Source organism: Dermacentor albipictus, chromosome 5, assembly GCF_038994185.2.
Source record: "Dermacentor albipictus isolate Rhodes 1998 colony chromosome 5, USDA_Dalb.pri_finalv2, whole genome shotgun sequence".
Classification (NCBI taxonomy): Eukaryota; Metazoa; Arthropoda; class Arachnida; order Ixodida; family Ixodidae; genus Dermacentor; species Dermacentor albipictus.
In genome coordinates, this window is record NC_091825.1 from 110,242,679 (window position 1) to 110,256,249 (window position 13,571).

Here is a 13,571-nt window from a genome sequence, read left to right on the forward strand (position 1 = left end):
GCAGCCTTGCAGTCGAAAGGGTGCGAATAGGTGTGTAAGTTTAGCGTGACGACTGTAACGCTTCAGAGACATCAAAATTTCGGCGTCAAGGGATTTCTCATACCACAAAGAGTCATGGGTTTCCACATTTATATAGGGTACATTTGGGACACTTGCGAGTTATTATAATGACGAATACCTTAGTTTGGCACGGCTACGTGTTCGCTTGTCCTAGATGTCGTGGGTGCAGTAATTTGTTGCTGTTGCCTGTACGAAATGATCAACTATATATGCCTTCATGATAATAACTCTGGTGTAAACGATGTAATGCACAGGTTTTATTTCACGACAGCGAAGAATACTTTGATTGAGTGGCAGTGTCTTGCGCGGCCATACAATGAGGTGGCAACCAGTGTCTCAGCCGAAACCCCCCCAACCTTTCTTCGCCGTGTTCAAACATTCAAACATCGCTGTGCAAGAAACATGTCGTTGCGTATTGATGTGATCAGCTCCTGATAGACTCCTGTGATATGTGTTCAGCAAACACAGCCTTGCAGGATTGACCTGTAGAGTGAAACTGATTGCGCGATATGGCGGGTGAAAATATGGTCGCATGATATGACCAACGGTTACAATGGGCCAGTAACGTCGACCTATAGCGTTTGAGCCGAAGTTAACGTCAAGACCCATGTATTGTGAGATTGTAAACCTCGGAAAAGTGCACATGTATTTAACCTTGAAAGCTTATTAAAGAGACCTTAGAGTAACTACTAACATTTACATACAATACCGAAACACTACTGCTTTCATGATAAAATATTGACAGAGGCCGTCATTTTAGAATTTACAAGTCGGTGTGTCAGATGTGACATTTCTCACTTGCAAACCCCTCCGACGATGTCATTGGAAGCAGAGTAAGTAGAAATAGCGTACACGAACAATAGTAAAACAACAATGCACGTGAAATGTTTGGAAGCCGACATCGCAGCGAATACTGCTGTGTCATCCAGTGTATAGTACAAGAATTGTGTTGAATTATGCGTAAATATATTAGCGACAAGTATGCGTGATTCTCCCGGCTAAGCTACAGGCTCGCCCCCACTCAAATTTTCTCAGAGAGGTAGTAGCACTTCGTGATGCATGCAGTTTGATTTCATGCTACCATCCATTATAGTTGCGTGCTTAATTCAGATTTAATGCACACGCATCACCTACGGCAACGGCTGACAAAAAATAAGTAAATAGAAATACATAAATGTGTAATCTGCGGGAACGTGACGGTGCTCCCACCTCGCACTGGTATGGCAATTGAAACAACGCGAGTACCATGTTCACAGACGTCACCATCGTTCCGGGCCCTCCCAATTCTACATTTTATGCCTGACGTCGGTATTGCATGAAGACGCGTGCTTCCAGTTTATTCTGGACAAAACAGGCAAGTGTAATGCGCCCAAACAGGGTGTTACACTGCATGAGCCACAAAATACCATCTCAGAGCGAAATTCGAACGCGAACAGTATACCGTGATTTACAGTCGGAAGAATCATGCACAATTGGCCCTTTCATTTAAATTAACACGCGGAATATGACGGGTGCGCGTCACCACGAAGGAAACACCCGCTATAGTGTTGCGCGTGATAGAATGATTGCTCATGACCTGCCTTTTCGCGAGAGCATTCGTACAAATTTGCCATAGGCAGTGGGCACCCTGTGCGTTCAACGCATACTGAGCTCGCAGAACTTCTTGGCAGTCGATGCACTCGTACACAACAAGTATACGTTCAGCGCTTAAGGTAGGGGTTCTCGAGGAAGTCGAGCATGTAGATGTATCCGAGAGAGTAGAGCTTCCTCCGGTTGCGCAAGTTGAGTGGCGGGTATTCGGCGTCCGCCTTGTACACCTTGAGAGTCGGCTCGGCTTCGGCTTCGGCCAGCGTGTCCTCCTCCAGGCTCAGCGCGGCATTACGGCCGAGGTAGGCCGGGTAGTCCGGCAGGCGCACGTACGCGTTGTGCTTTTGGCGGAAGCTCGAGCTCTGAGCCGTTAGTCGCTCGCGCCTCCTGTGGTGCACCTGCAGCATAGACGAACATTTTGTTTAAGCTCTTAGTGCGGAAGTAAGTGCAACTCTTGGCTAGCAAACCCCATGCAATCAACTTTCTATAGAAAATGTTGAGATTATCTGTGGTTGTATAAGTGGGAACTAGAAGGATTCGTCAGGTAGAAGAGTGTTATAACGCCGGAGGAATGGACCCTTAACTCAAATCTGCTGTCGCAGTCTCTCTCGTAAGCTTCCCACCCGATTCATTCTTCTTTATATGGTCCAAGAGGACACGACAATAGCAATAGGAAAATCTTACTGTACGTCGGGCTAGCTACAGGGTAATCGCATATGACCATTACTGATGCCTGACAAATTAGCGACCTCGTAGACTTCGTGCTTCGTGGACAGGACAAGCACGTATCACGGGCATGCCCACAAGGGGCTTCTTTTCGGTTATCCATCCAGGTACTTCTACAAATCAGCTGCCAGAACGTCCATAAGCGGCTTTCAGTAGTTTCAGCACTGCCTTAATCCGGATTATGCTGATTATGACGGTAGGAGGCAAAGAGAAAAGCAGAAGGCAGGGAGGTTAACCATAATAACGTCCGGTTGGCTACCCTACACCGGGGGAATGGGTATGACGGTAAGTTCTTGGAAAAAGAGTTCAGCGTACCGGCAAGTGAGGCTGTGGCGGCAGAAGCACCAGTGGTCGGTGGTGGTGGTGAACGGCGTGGTGCAGGTGCTGCACTGTGACGTACGTCTTGTGCCCCGGCACCCGGGCAAATGCGGGAATGTGTCCCGTCGTGATGAGCACCGGCACGTGGTGGTTCGTCTCCCTGTGGAGCTGGTAGCCGTACGAAGTGCTAATCGAGGAGGCGGCGGCGTGATGACCTCTCGGAGTGCCAGCTGCAGCTCCAGGCGCTGCGGTGGCGCCTTGTGCTACCTTGACCGGCGGGTGGTGGATGACCACGTACGTCTGCACCTCCTGCGAGAAACAGAAGGAAGGAAAGACTGCGCTTTATTTAATATGCCGAGTAAGGCGGACGTCGCAGCAATTTTACGCTCGAGCGACTACAGGGACCTACCTACAGGGATTTTAGGAGTCACCGAGCTGATTGACTTGTTTTAAAGATCCCGCGGGACTTTCTCGGTTTTACAAACTACGATGACAAGTGTATGAACAGCAAGAAGGAACACCCACAAGTCCGATGTCCGAAAGCTGTAGCGCGCTAACGTAACGGCGTTTTTACCTTATTTAACTGCTGCAGCGTGCTCTTACTCGGTTTAATTTGGCAAGGACTGTGCCCACGTTCCACCGATCTGCAGGGTGTTCTTGAATTATTACGCCATGACGAAAGTTTGCGACTGCGAAATGGAGCATCAGTTGGCCTTCTGTATTATGCGATAGAGGTACTTATTATGCGTCTTTATATATATATATATATATATATATATATATATATATATATATATATATATATATATATATATATATATATATATATATATATTACATATATTACATATAACATATTACATATGTTACACTGTTTATGTTATATGTTATGTTTATATGTAACTGTAACTGTTTATGTAACTTCTAAATATAAGGTGAGTATACCTATATGCGGCTATCGCATTGCATATATTGTTTTTACCTATAATCATCTGAAAAAATTTTGTTGTCGAGGCAGGTAGCGACTTTTTCAATCAGTACAAATGAATTAACTTCGGTATTAACCAGTGATGAAAATTGCTGAGAACGCGATAATAGATTATTTGTACTCGGTACCTCGGGAACAGTTTTCTTATAGCTTGAACGTCCACTTGCTTAATAAGTTGTACTTACACTTTAATTTTCTCCTCATCCAGTTGCGTGCCTAGACGCAGGTTCTCACATTAGGGTTATGCCGCTAAATCCGGCCACAGCTTTCACGGAATCATCGCACCCCCCCCCCCCCCCCCCCCTCGTTGTCAATCCAACTTCTGGTATAACTCACTAAACCAGCTTGTAAGCAACGCGAAACCCTTGTCGCTTTCTCCTGAGCTGTCTTTCTTTCGCCAGTGGCCAACCGGGCCAGCCAAAACAAACGGCAGCGCCTTTCGAAACCACAGGAAGCGGGGTGCGTTTCGTGCGAATGACCATGCATTGACCGCGGAGCGGAAGCTCGACTGACTGTGACGATAACGTTCAAGGCTCGCGACTGCGCGTCGACAGGTCGCGCTGTTGACGCTAGTCGCAGCGAGCGTGTGGGCACCGGTCGTCCATTTTCTTACAGCTACAGCGCAAGAGTGCAGAGACGTTTGGCCGCGAGACAAGAACGCTAACTCGGAACTGACCTTCGCGGAGACGCGTGCCGGCGAAATCGCCCTAATTGCTCGCTAGCTCTGCGAAGAACACACACGCGTTGAGTGCGACGACGGTGCGAGCTTGTGCGTGCGCGTGCGTGTTTAAGTATTGGTACGGCTGCATTGTCGCATATATGGTGGCGTCGGAAGAGTCTTCCACGTTCGGCACCAGCGGGCGAGTCGAACGCAGGGCGTATAGCCCCAGTTTCTCGACATAGGAGCTGCAATATTTAAATGTTACTACTCGTCGAAGCCGTGTCGATTGGGAACGTCTGTCTAGCTCGAAAATAAGAAGCGTGACACTCTTGCTTAAGTGATGCTTTGTTCAACCTATATTGATGTTTCTTTTTTGTATTTTCATTTAGTCTGCTGTGTATGATTACCTGTGGTTATTTTACCTAGTTAAAAAAATAAAATATAGCATTTTTTGTGACCACATGCCACGTGATCTGGAAAATAAATAAGGTAGGCAGGTATACACCTGTCGTTTCCTGCGAACTCATTAATTTGCTAACAATGAGAGTGGTTCGGAAGCAGCCTAGAAGAAATAAAACAGAGACATGGCAATAAGATGCATAGTGCGAAATATAAGCCACAGTGAGGCGTGTAGTATACGTACTCGTGCTCGGTGCGCATGCGCCTGAACTAATGCCTTGGGATCCTGTAGGGCCAGAAAGGCAGTCGTCAGCGCCATGACTAATACCGCCTGAAATGAAAAAATAAATAAATAAAATAAGGCACGTGGTACAGTACACGCAAGGGCACAGTGACGTTGTCGGGAGTAGGGTTGCGTTGTAAGAGCAGTCGTGTGACAAATATCGTAGGCGGAACGCACGCTTTTATTCTTCTCACTTTTGTTACTGTCGTTCTGATACGTCACAGAGAGAAACCAATTATACATGCATCCTTGCTGAAATTCGAGAAAACTCCGCCGTGTCCCAGCACCACTGTGTGTACAGTGTTGTGAGAAGTAGGCGGTACATGTCGCTTTCAACATGGATAAATTCAGATAATGTGCACTCGAAGGCGCATTTATTGGAAGGATGCACTATAGGTGGAAGAATTAAACAACGCAGCCAAGAGACATACATATTTTGTAGAAGAACGGAAAAGCGGCCGAATTGGAAACTACACATTTTTTTTTCACAGCGCACAAACTAACAAAGACAACAAAAAGAGAACGGGACGAGCGCTCGATGGTGCAGTGCTTCTCAACTGACAAATTCATGTATGCGTGCACTGTGCACAAGCAACGTGTATCCGTCGAGCGTGCCGTGACGTCCCCGCATTATCTATTTTTCAAAATGTAACGTACATTGGCGTGATTGCGTGGGCAAGTTAGTTGAGAGCTTTAGCTTGTATGCCTATTACCGTTTAAGGAACACTGTGTGAATACGACAGCGGCAGCGCTTATAGCAACAGCTTGCGACTCTTTGTCCAGCTAACTCGTCGTATCGGAAGACGACTGTATGTTAACGATTCTGTCGCTATACCGGCGGTTTACATCAACAGTTATGTAGCATATAGTAAGTCACTGCGGTATTAGCTATCTAATGTATGCTGTCTGGTTAAACTTTGCGTCACAAGATGCCACTGCCCCAGAGTCGTCTGCCGTCTATCTCTCCTTTATGCACTTTAAATTTAAAGACTTAGGAAGCTTTAGCTCAGGCCCAGCTTTGATGCGGCCTATTCAAATACACGTAAAAGGCAAAAACGCTTTTCTGAGATAACGCTTGGACCGATTTTAATAAAATTTCTTGCATTTGAGAGAGAAAGCTAAATTCTAGTGACTGTTGGAAGCGGAATTTCGATTTAGGACGTGAATTTTGTTGAGAGAATTTTCAAAAATTCGAAAGTTCGAAAGAAAATAGAAGCACGAAGTTTACAAATTCATAGCTCTCCGTCAAGAACAGACATCGCGGTTCTCTAAACGGCATTCATTAGATCATTCAAAGCAGAAACAATTGATATGTCAATTTATATATTACGTGATTTGTTACGTTGTGTACAAGGGTTCTGCAAAAGCTGTATTTATACATTATACATTTTTTTTTAGATTCATGTGTAACGTATTTTTTTCCCTTTAGATCTATTATGAGATACAATTCACAGAATGGTAATATAATTTTTCATTGCAGAGTTACGGAGTTGTAAACTTGATAGCTTTATTTTCTGAAAATGTGCGTTTTTTGCCAATCTTTCGTAAAAAATTGACGGTCTAAATAAAAATGTCTTTATTTAAATGCAACAATCCTCCACGTGCTAAGTCCTTCACGTGCTAAATGAATGGTACACAGCTCAGTTCAAGTTCAATGTATACAATACAGAGCATAAGTGCGTCACTCCACACATAGCTTTTATTAGATAACATACATTACATAACATACTATTAGATGCAGTTCACAGAATTATGGTATCCTTTTTCGTTGCTGAGTTAGCGTTGTAAACAGGATAGTTAGGTTTCTGAAAATTTTCGATTTTTGTCAATTTTAGTAAAAAAATTGGCAACCTATATCGAAAATTCGAAACCAACAGTCGCTAGATTACCTTTATTTCTATATTTTTTTCGGCCAACCTTTGTACAGCAGGCAGCTGGCGGGATCGGACGATATTGACCGCAATCTTTACAGGTGTAAGATTTTGTCGTTTACCTTAATAAAGGGAAATGAGAGACATCCACATAATCGTAACAATTGCTTCAAAGGAAACCCATACGGGTTCTTCGAAAGAAAAGCCTCGCAGCTGAAGAAAAATTCGTCCTGTTCCGGGACTCGATCCCGGGACCACCGCCTTTCCAGGGCAGCCGCTCTACCATTTGGGCTAACCAGGCGGCTATAGCAGACGGCAGGGCAAAGCCGAACTTGTCAAGAACTCGAAGCAAAGGAAGGAGTTTGACGTAATAGTTCTGCGGTAACCCGCAAGGTGGAGACGTACCTTGCGGGTTTATTTACCTTACTTACCTTGTTCCGCACATATTGGAATTGTCGACTCGCTTTCTATGCTACATTTCCGGCAACCTTTCCAGCAACACGTGCGTGCACTACATTTGCCGCCGCAAGCACTTTCGTTCGCTCAGATCAAAAGCGCAGCGCACGTATACCTAGCTGGTGGAAGTACTATCGACATTCACAAATGCACCACAAGTATATTTACCGGACAATGACAGCTGAGCCTTCCGTACACGCAACCTGCGCACTCAGTTTAGCTGTCGCAACGCACAGCGTGACATGTATAGAATACATACAGAAAAGAAAAAGTTACTACGGTGTTCTATTCTAGTCCCAATCAGTGCCAGCGGGAGCCGTCATTTTTAATGAGAAACCGGTTCGCCACTGAATCGCGCGCGTGCACGCACACTGTAAACGTACAAGAAAAAAGAAAAGAAAAAGAAGGAAGAAAAAAAAAATGCCGCGTGCGGTATGTTGTGGGCCTCGCCTCTGCTTCCGCAACTGGCACCGCTGTTTTGATTTGTGGGTCACTGGCGGCAAGCGCGGGTTTTGTTCTAACGAAAACGACCACCACGTACTTGAACGAGTTTCTCCTATTACTCCCGAAGCTATTTAAATGAGAGAGGAAAGAAAAACAAAAGTGTCATCGCGATGCTCGCCCGTGTGTCTCCACCGTATTTATAGCCTGTCAAAAGGTTGTCGGGCGAAGGACAAACTTAGAAACTGATCAGTGCGCCGTCGCATACACGGTTTATAGACGTGCACGGTTCGAACGTGCATACGTTACAGTCACGGAAGTGATTGGGGCTGTAAACAAAGAAACCTTGATGCACAGCCTTGCATGCGTGGTATAAGACAGATGATGTGCCCTTGCCTCCAGATGACAAGTTGCTCGCGCAGAGTGCGACTAAACCTGACAGAAATTAAGCAGACCCGGCGCATCCCTTGGAATCCATGTGAAGCGAAAATTTTGTGAAGTTGTTAATAAAGTTATACAAATTTGGGAAGGGGGGGGGGGGCATTTCATTCCTACGTTTTTTGGCGCAAACGAAACAGTGACAACTCTTATATTGTCTATACACTCTTCCATTTCTCCCTATTTATTGTTAATGTACCGACGGGAAACTGTCGAAACAGAGGCAAGAGGCGACTTTCAACTAATGCTTTTTATTAGCAAGGACACACGTATGTACACACTTACACAGGATCTCTAATCAAACTATACCTTATTTTGTTATAGCGCAAGTTTGACAAGGACAAAAGAAGGCACATCTGACACACACGGCGCTGTTTGTCCTTGTCAAGCTTGCGCTATAACAAAATAAGATATGCCGTACCAACAAGCCCCTATTGCTATCCTCATCAAACTATACATTAAGACTACCGCGTGGTCACGTGATTGGAGATCCCATGTGCGTGCGTAAATATATGTGGCTCTTGTTAATAAAGATAGAGGTAAACAGGAAAGGCAGGGTAGTTAACCAGAAGCGAGTTTCAGGTTGGCTACCCTATACACAAGGGTGGTGCGGGAAGTAGGGGTTGAAAGGTACCGTTCTTAATAAAAATCTTAGTTGGAAGTCAGCGCTTGTCTCCGCCTTTCTTGTCAATCCTTCGCCCTAAATAGGTGGATGTAAAGAAGTAAGAAAACAAATATTTGAGCTTTGAAAAGTTCAGCAGTGATAAGAAACACAACAAAAGCATTAAGGAAAAAATAAATAGTGACGGGGACAAACTTCGCATAAGGTTTAATCTTACAAACTAAATTGAGAACACCGTAAGGGGACGTTCGAACGCACATAAGTAGCTGAACTGCTGTGTTAGGCTAAGTATAATGCTACTCCCAATTGCATGAACGCGTGTCTACTCAATAATGTTAAAGCGAAGATTTCTTAGCGAACGTACCTGGACTTACCTTACCGTGGCTACTGGCTTGGTGCTGCTGCTGCTACTGTCTCGCTGAATAGCTCGCACAGAAGACAGTGCTATCATCATTACTTTATCCTTACAAGTATATAGGCTTCTGACCTTGTTTTCTACGAAATTACTCAGTGATAGAGCAAATTATGCCTGAATATCCTCATTTCAAGAGATATACAGGGTAAAGAGTACGATATCGTTTATAAAGCAAATCTCTGTAACCTTTAGGCCAAACTATCCTAACCATTAGGCCACAATCGCAAGTATACTTCTATTGTGCCAACGCCAACTGCCTCTTTTGAGATGATCGCAGGGTGTTGATGATGATGACGAAACTTTTCACACTAACATGCTCACAACGGGAGATTGTCCGAGAAGCGGGCGGCACATTTACAATAAATAAAACGATATGAACAAATACAAGGCAATATAAGAGTTCTCACAGAGCGCATAGCATGGGTGCGCGATAGCATAGAGTTTCCTGCAATAACCTTCACGGGGAAACATTATTTCGCGCGAGCACACACATACACGTGCACGCCTGCTTGGTTTGTCAATTTCATTATCCGCTTCACGAAAGGTTCGTTTCGCATAGATTCCACAATGTGCGTTGGATCTGTACATATTTTTTTTTCCACAGGAGTTCAGGCGCGGATGTGGTTGAGCAACTACACGTTTAACGAAGCGGCTCGTTCAGCCACAAACGTGCCTTGTGAAGGGGCGGGGTACGAGCGAAAATAAGCCTTCTGTCAAAGAGCCACAGTTTAGCCAAAACTATACCATTGGTAATGGCCGTGAACACCGTGAAAGGCTTTTAGGCTACACGGTCCCACATTCCGCGCACCGTAACGCAACGAGCTCCTTCACTATAGGTGCTTAGTGTTTGGTCTCCCGTTTTTCTTTCCTCAGCTCTATACTGTACACTATTGAACGGCGACCAGCGGAAAACGGTTTAGCGGAAAAGCCCGGCAAACAAACGAACGCCGCAGCTTCGCAATCGCTACAATCGCTCAGCGCGCGCGCGTACTGACGCTGGGCAGTCGCACGACGCAAGGTTATTGTGCAAATTGCACCTTTCCGCCAAAGTCGGCGTCGAACGAGGCGCGCAGGCCCGCACCGGCGCTCTAGAGGTATACGTGTCGCGGCGGGCCGCTCGACATCTTGACGGACCGAGTGCCTGCATGCGGGGCGGAGGAGGTTCGGAAATGGTTCGAACGACCCGCAGCCAGCCGGCGGTCAGCATTCGCAGCACGTGTCGTCGTCCTTGCTCGATGGCTCAACTCGTTTCCGTATATGTGTTCACGCCCCCCCCCCCTCCCTCCCCCACCCTTTCTTTTTTAGTAATGTGAGCGCGGCACGGGAGCGCTAGCTGTCCTTGAGAATAGGGTGGTGCGCCGCCCGCATTTGCCGCAAGCTTCACTCCTTATGTCGCCGAAACCGAACAACACTCTGGAAGGAATAGAAAGGATTCCCGGGACGTCACATACGGCGCATTGCTATCGTATTAGCGTCTTCCACTATATGCTGCTGGAAATGAGCGAATCGCGAGAACGTGTAGCTTGTCGCTGCACAGCAATATGGCGGCTTCAGTGCATATTCGGTGGCATCAGTGCATATTCGCGTCACGTCATGCAGATGCGACATATATCCACAGATTCCACTGTCGTCAGAGATTAGCGAATCAACGCGTACATTTTGTCCATGATGGCTGTACACCAACATGGCAGTGTCGGTGACGTCAGCGTGCTCTGACTATAGAGCTGCAGTAGGAGCTGATCAGAGTTTGGGTTTACAAAACTGGTAGCACGCGGAATTCTTGGTCATTGGGTAGATGTTCCGTAAGGTGATCCTTATCACGACCATTCGCGCGTGCAACAGCTGTGCAAACACGGGGTTAGATTCACAAATCGTTCTAACGCGAAAGCGTTAAGAGTCCGGTGTCGCAAAAAAATCCGGTGTTGGTGTCCCGCCTCCGGCGTAGGACGACGCTTCGGCAAAAGGAATTTCGATCCACGCATGCCCGGGCCCTCCTGTGGCGCAAGGAAGTTACTGTACTAAATGAATTTCTCAAGGTAGAATACGTAGAAAAATAGTAAAGTACACTTACACGCAACCTACAGACATGATAGCGTCGGATTGTAATTTGAATATACGAGGAAACATAACTCTGTTACGCGAAAACTCAAACCCCTTTTGCAGCGTTTCTGTCATTCACATAGCCGCCACGGCGTGCGCCATTTGCGCACGCCTGCGCACGAAAGTCTTGGGACCAGAAGTGAAGCAAAACGTGTCCAGCCGTGTATAAGAGATGACGAATGATAAGCAAAGCTAACTGATTGATTAGTGATTGGATTAAGGTTCATTATGATATAGTAAGGCGGATTAGGATGCATTAAGGCGGAATAATGAGGGTTATGGTGAATTAGAGCGGATTAAGATGGATGCAGGATGATTAAAGTGGACTAGGGCGGATTGAGGTACATTATGGTGGATGAAGAAGGATCAAGGAGGATTAAGGTGATTCACAGTAGGCTTTACAAGTCTTTCACCTTCGCGTCTCTTAGGCGATAGCTTAGGACACCTGAGGATTTTTTACCTGCTCTCTTAAATTTTTCGTTGTCATCTTTTTCCTTCGCCTTGTTCTTTCATTTTTTCCCAAGACTCTGTGTTCATTGCATTGTCCAGCTGAAGAACTTGCCGCAGTTACCGCAAAGCTGCATGCTTTTACCGAAATGGTCCATAATTTTTAATTTCCACAGTTTTTTAATTTATTAACCGCGACAAAAGCCTCGGCATTGACTACTAGTTGTTCTCGTTTAGCGGTAAAAAGTTTTGTTATCAGCCGTTAATACTGACGTGCAAGCAAGCGCGCGAGCTGCCCCACGTCAGCCCATTTTTCCGCACCCCGCCGCCGCCGCCACCTCCGCTATCACGAGCCGCCAAGAAATTTGAACCGGCATCTTGAAACTTGCGCCGATGAAACGCACCACGCCGCCGTCGACTGCCCTCAGTAATATGTGGCCAACCCGTTTTCGAAGCGGACAGCTACGCAGGTGGTCGCGCGCGCAATAAAAAATGCCTCACTGAAAGCGTGGCCGCGCCGAGCTCTTAGCTCCGTCCTGCAGGGCGCAATAACTTAACGGATGAAAGGGAGCCGCTGTATGGGCCGTTAACGAGCGTCTGTGCTACCTAATGGGCGACGTTGCGCTCGATGTTTCGGCGAGTTCTGGAGCAAAGGAGCTGGGCGTCGAGGGGAACGACGATTGCACGAACATCGTTTGGGTTCTCCGAAGTCAGTCCGCCAGCTTTAAACGAGATTGCGAGACCTTGACTTCACGGCTGTTGGGGAACGTCGGCTTGGTTGTTGGAAGTCAGTATATTTCGGCGTTAACGAGATTTCGAGACCTTGACTCGCAGCGCTTGTATAGGTGGATCGCTCTGGAAAATAAGTTTGTGAGTGCTAGGTAAATGTAGCGTGAACTTACGTTGAGAAACCAATAAACGTTGAGAAATGCCGGAGTTCACACGGGGAGTGAGATCACGTGGCTCAAGCGAGGGAACAAGTCAGAATTAGTTCCGCATACAGTGGCTTTTGCCATTTGAAGACAATACGCTGATGTATTCACACACCTACTGCAGCATGACACAATTCGCTACAGAATGAGCTGTTGGTAGTGACTACATCCACCGCCACGAAAGCTGAATTCAGTCCAGTGGAGAGAGGTTAATATTTTGTAAATATATATGCTTTATCGGTTTGAGCAGTAGGCTGTAAATTACAAGGGGAGTTTTTGCAGTTCGCCCCTACCGAAATGAGGCAGCCGCAACCGGCATTCCATCCTGCGCCCTCGGGCTTATAACAGCTCAACGCCAAAGCTGCTACGCCACCACGGCGGGTGCAGAAGTTGTTCGACGTCCATTTGAGGAGGGCTGTCTCGAATGGGCCTATACAAAGGCACACGCTCAGTCACCCAAGTTTTCTATTACAGGCCGGAAGTCAGCAGCATCAAGTTGCTTGTTCATACCAGTTTCCGAAGTTGCCTGTGTATATCCGCAAATACGACGAAGAAGGCCTAACATTGGGGAGGAAGCAAGGAAAGGTTCTTAAAAAAAAAGAAAAAAAAAGTAAAAAGAAAGACGCATGCAAAGCTTAGGTGTTGCAACTATATTATCAAGCATGCACCCATTGTGGCATTAGCCTGCACGCTCTACTCGCGTTGTAATGTCTCGATCCGCTATCCTCTTCCCCTCCACCCGCTTGCGTTCTGTGCCCGCTTCGTTGTGCAGCCTTGGCAGTTCGCTCGTGTTCACTGGCTTCCCTGGGCGACAGGAGCTCTCGCGG

General features: G+C 46.4%; 1 protein-coding gene across 8 annotated transcripts in view; it reads right to left on the reverse strand.

The window, feature by feature from the left end:
• Positions 1-282: 282 nt before the first annotated feature.
• Positions 283-13,571, reverse strand: part of LOC135920237 (uncharacterized) — a 163,700-nt gene continuing 150,411 nt past the window's right edge. For 4 of the 8 annotated variants that reach the window (XM_065454409.2, XM_065454406.2, XM_065454404.2 and 1 more), the window contains 3 exons: positions 4,984-5,070; positions 2,689-3,000; positions 284-2,045 (listed from right to left, as the gene is read on the reverse strand). In XM_065454409.2, coding sequence (XP_065310481.2) covers positions 1,761-2,045; positions 2,689-3,000; positions 4,984-5,058 — 672 coding nt within the window. In that variant the 5' untranslated portion in view covers positions 5,059-5,070 and the 3' untranslated portion in view covers positions 284-1,760. Of the gene's footprint in view, positions 2,046-2,688; positions 3,001-4,983; positions 5,071-7,324; positions 7,366-13,571 lie in introns of those variants that run through there. The other 4 variants (XM_065454410.2, XM_065454408.2, XM_065454402.2 and 1 more) reach the window with 2 other exon arrangements.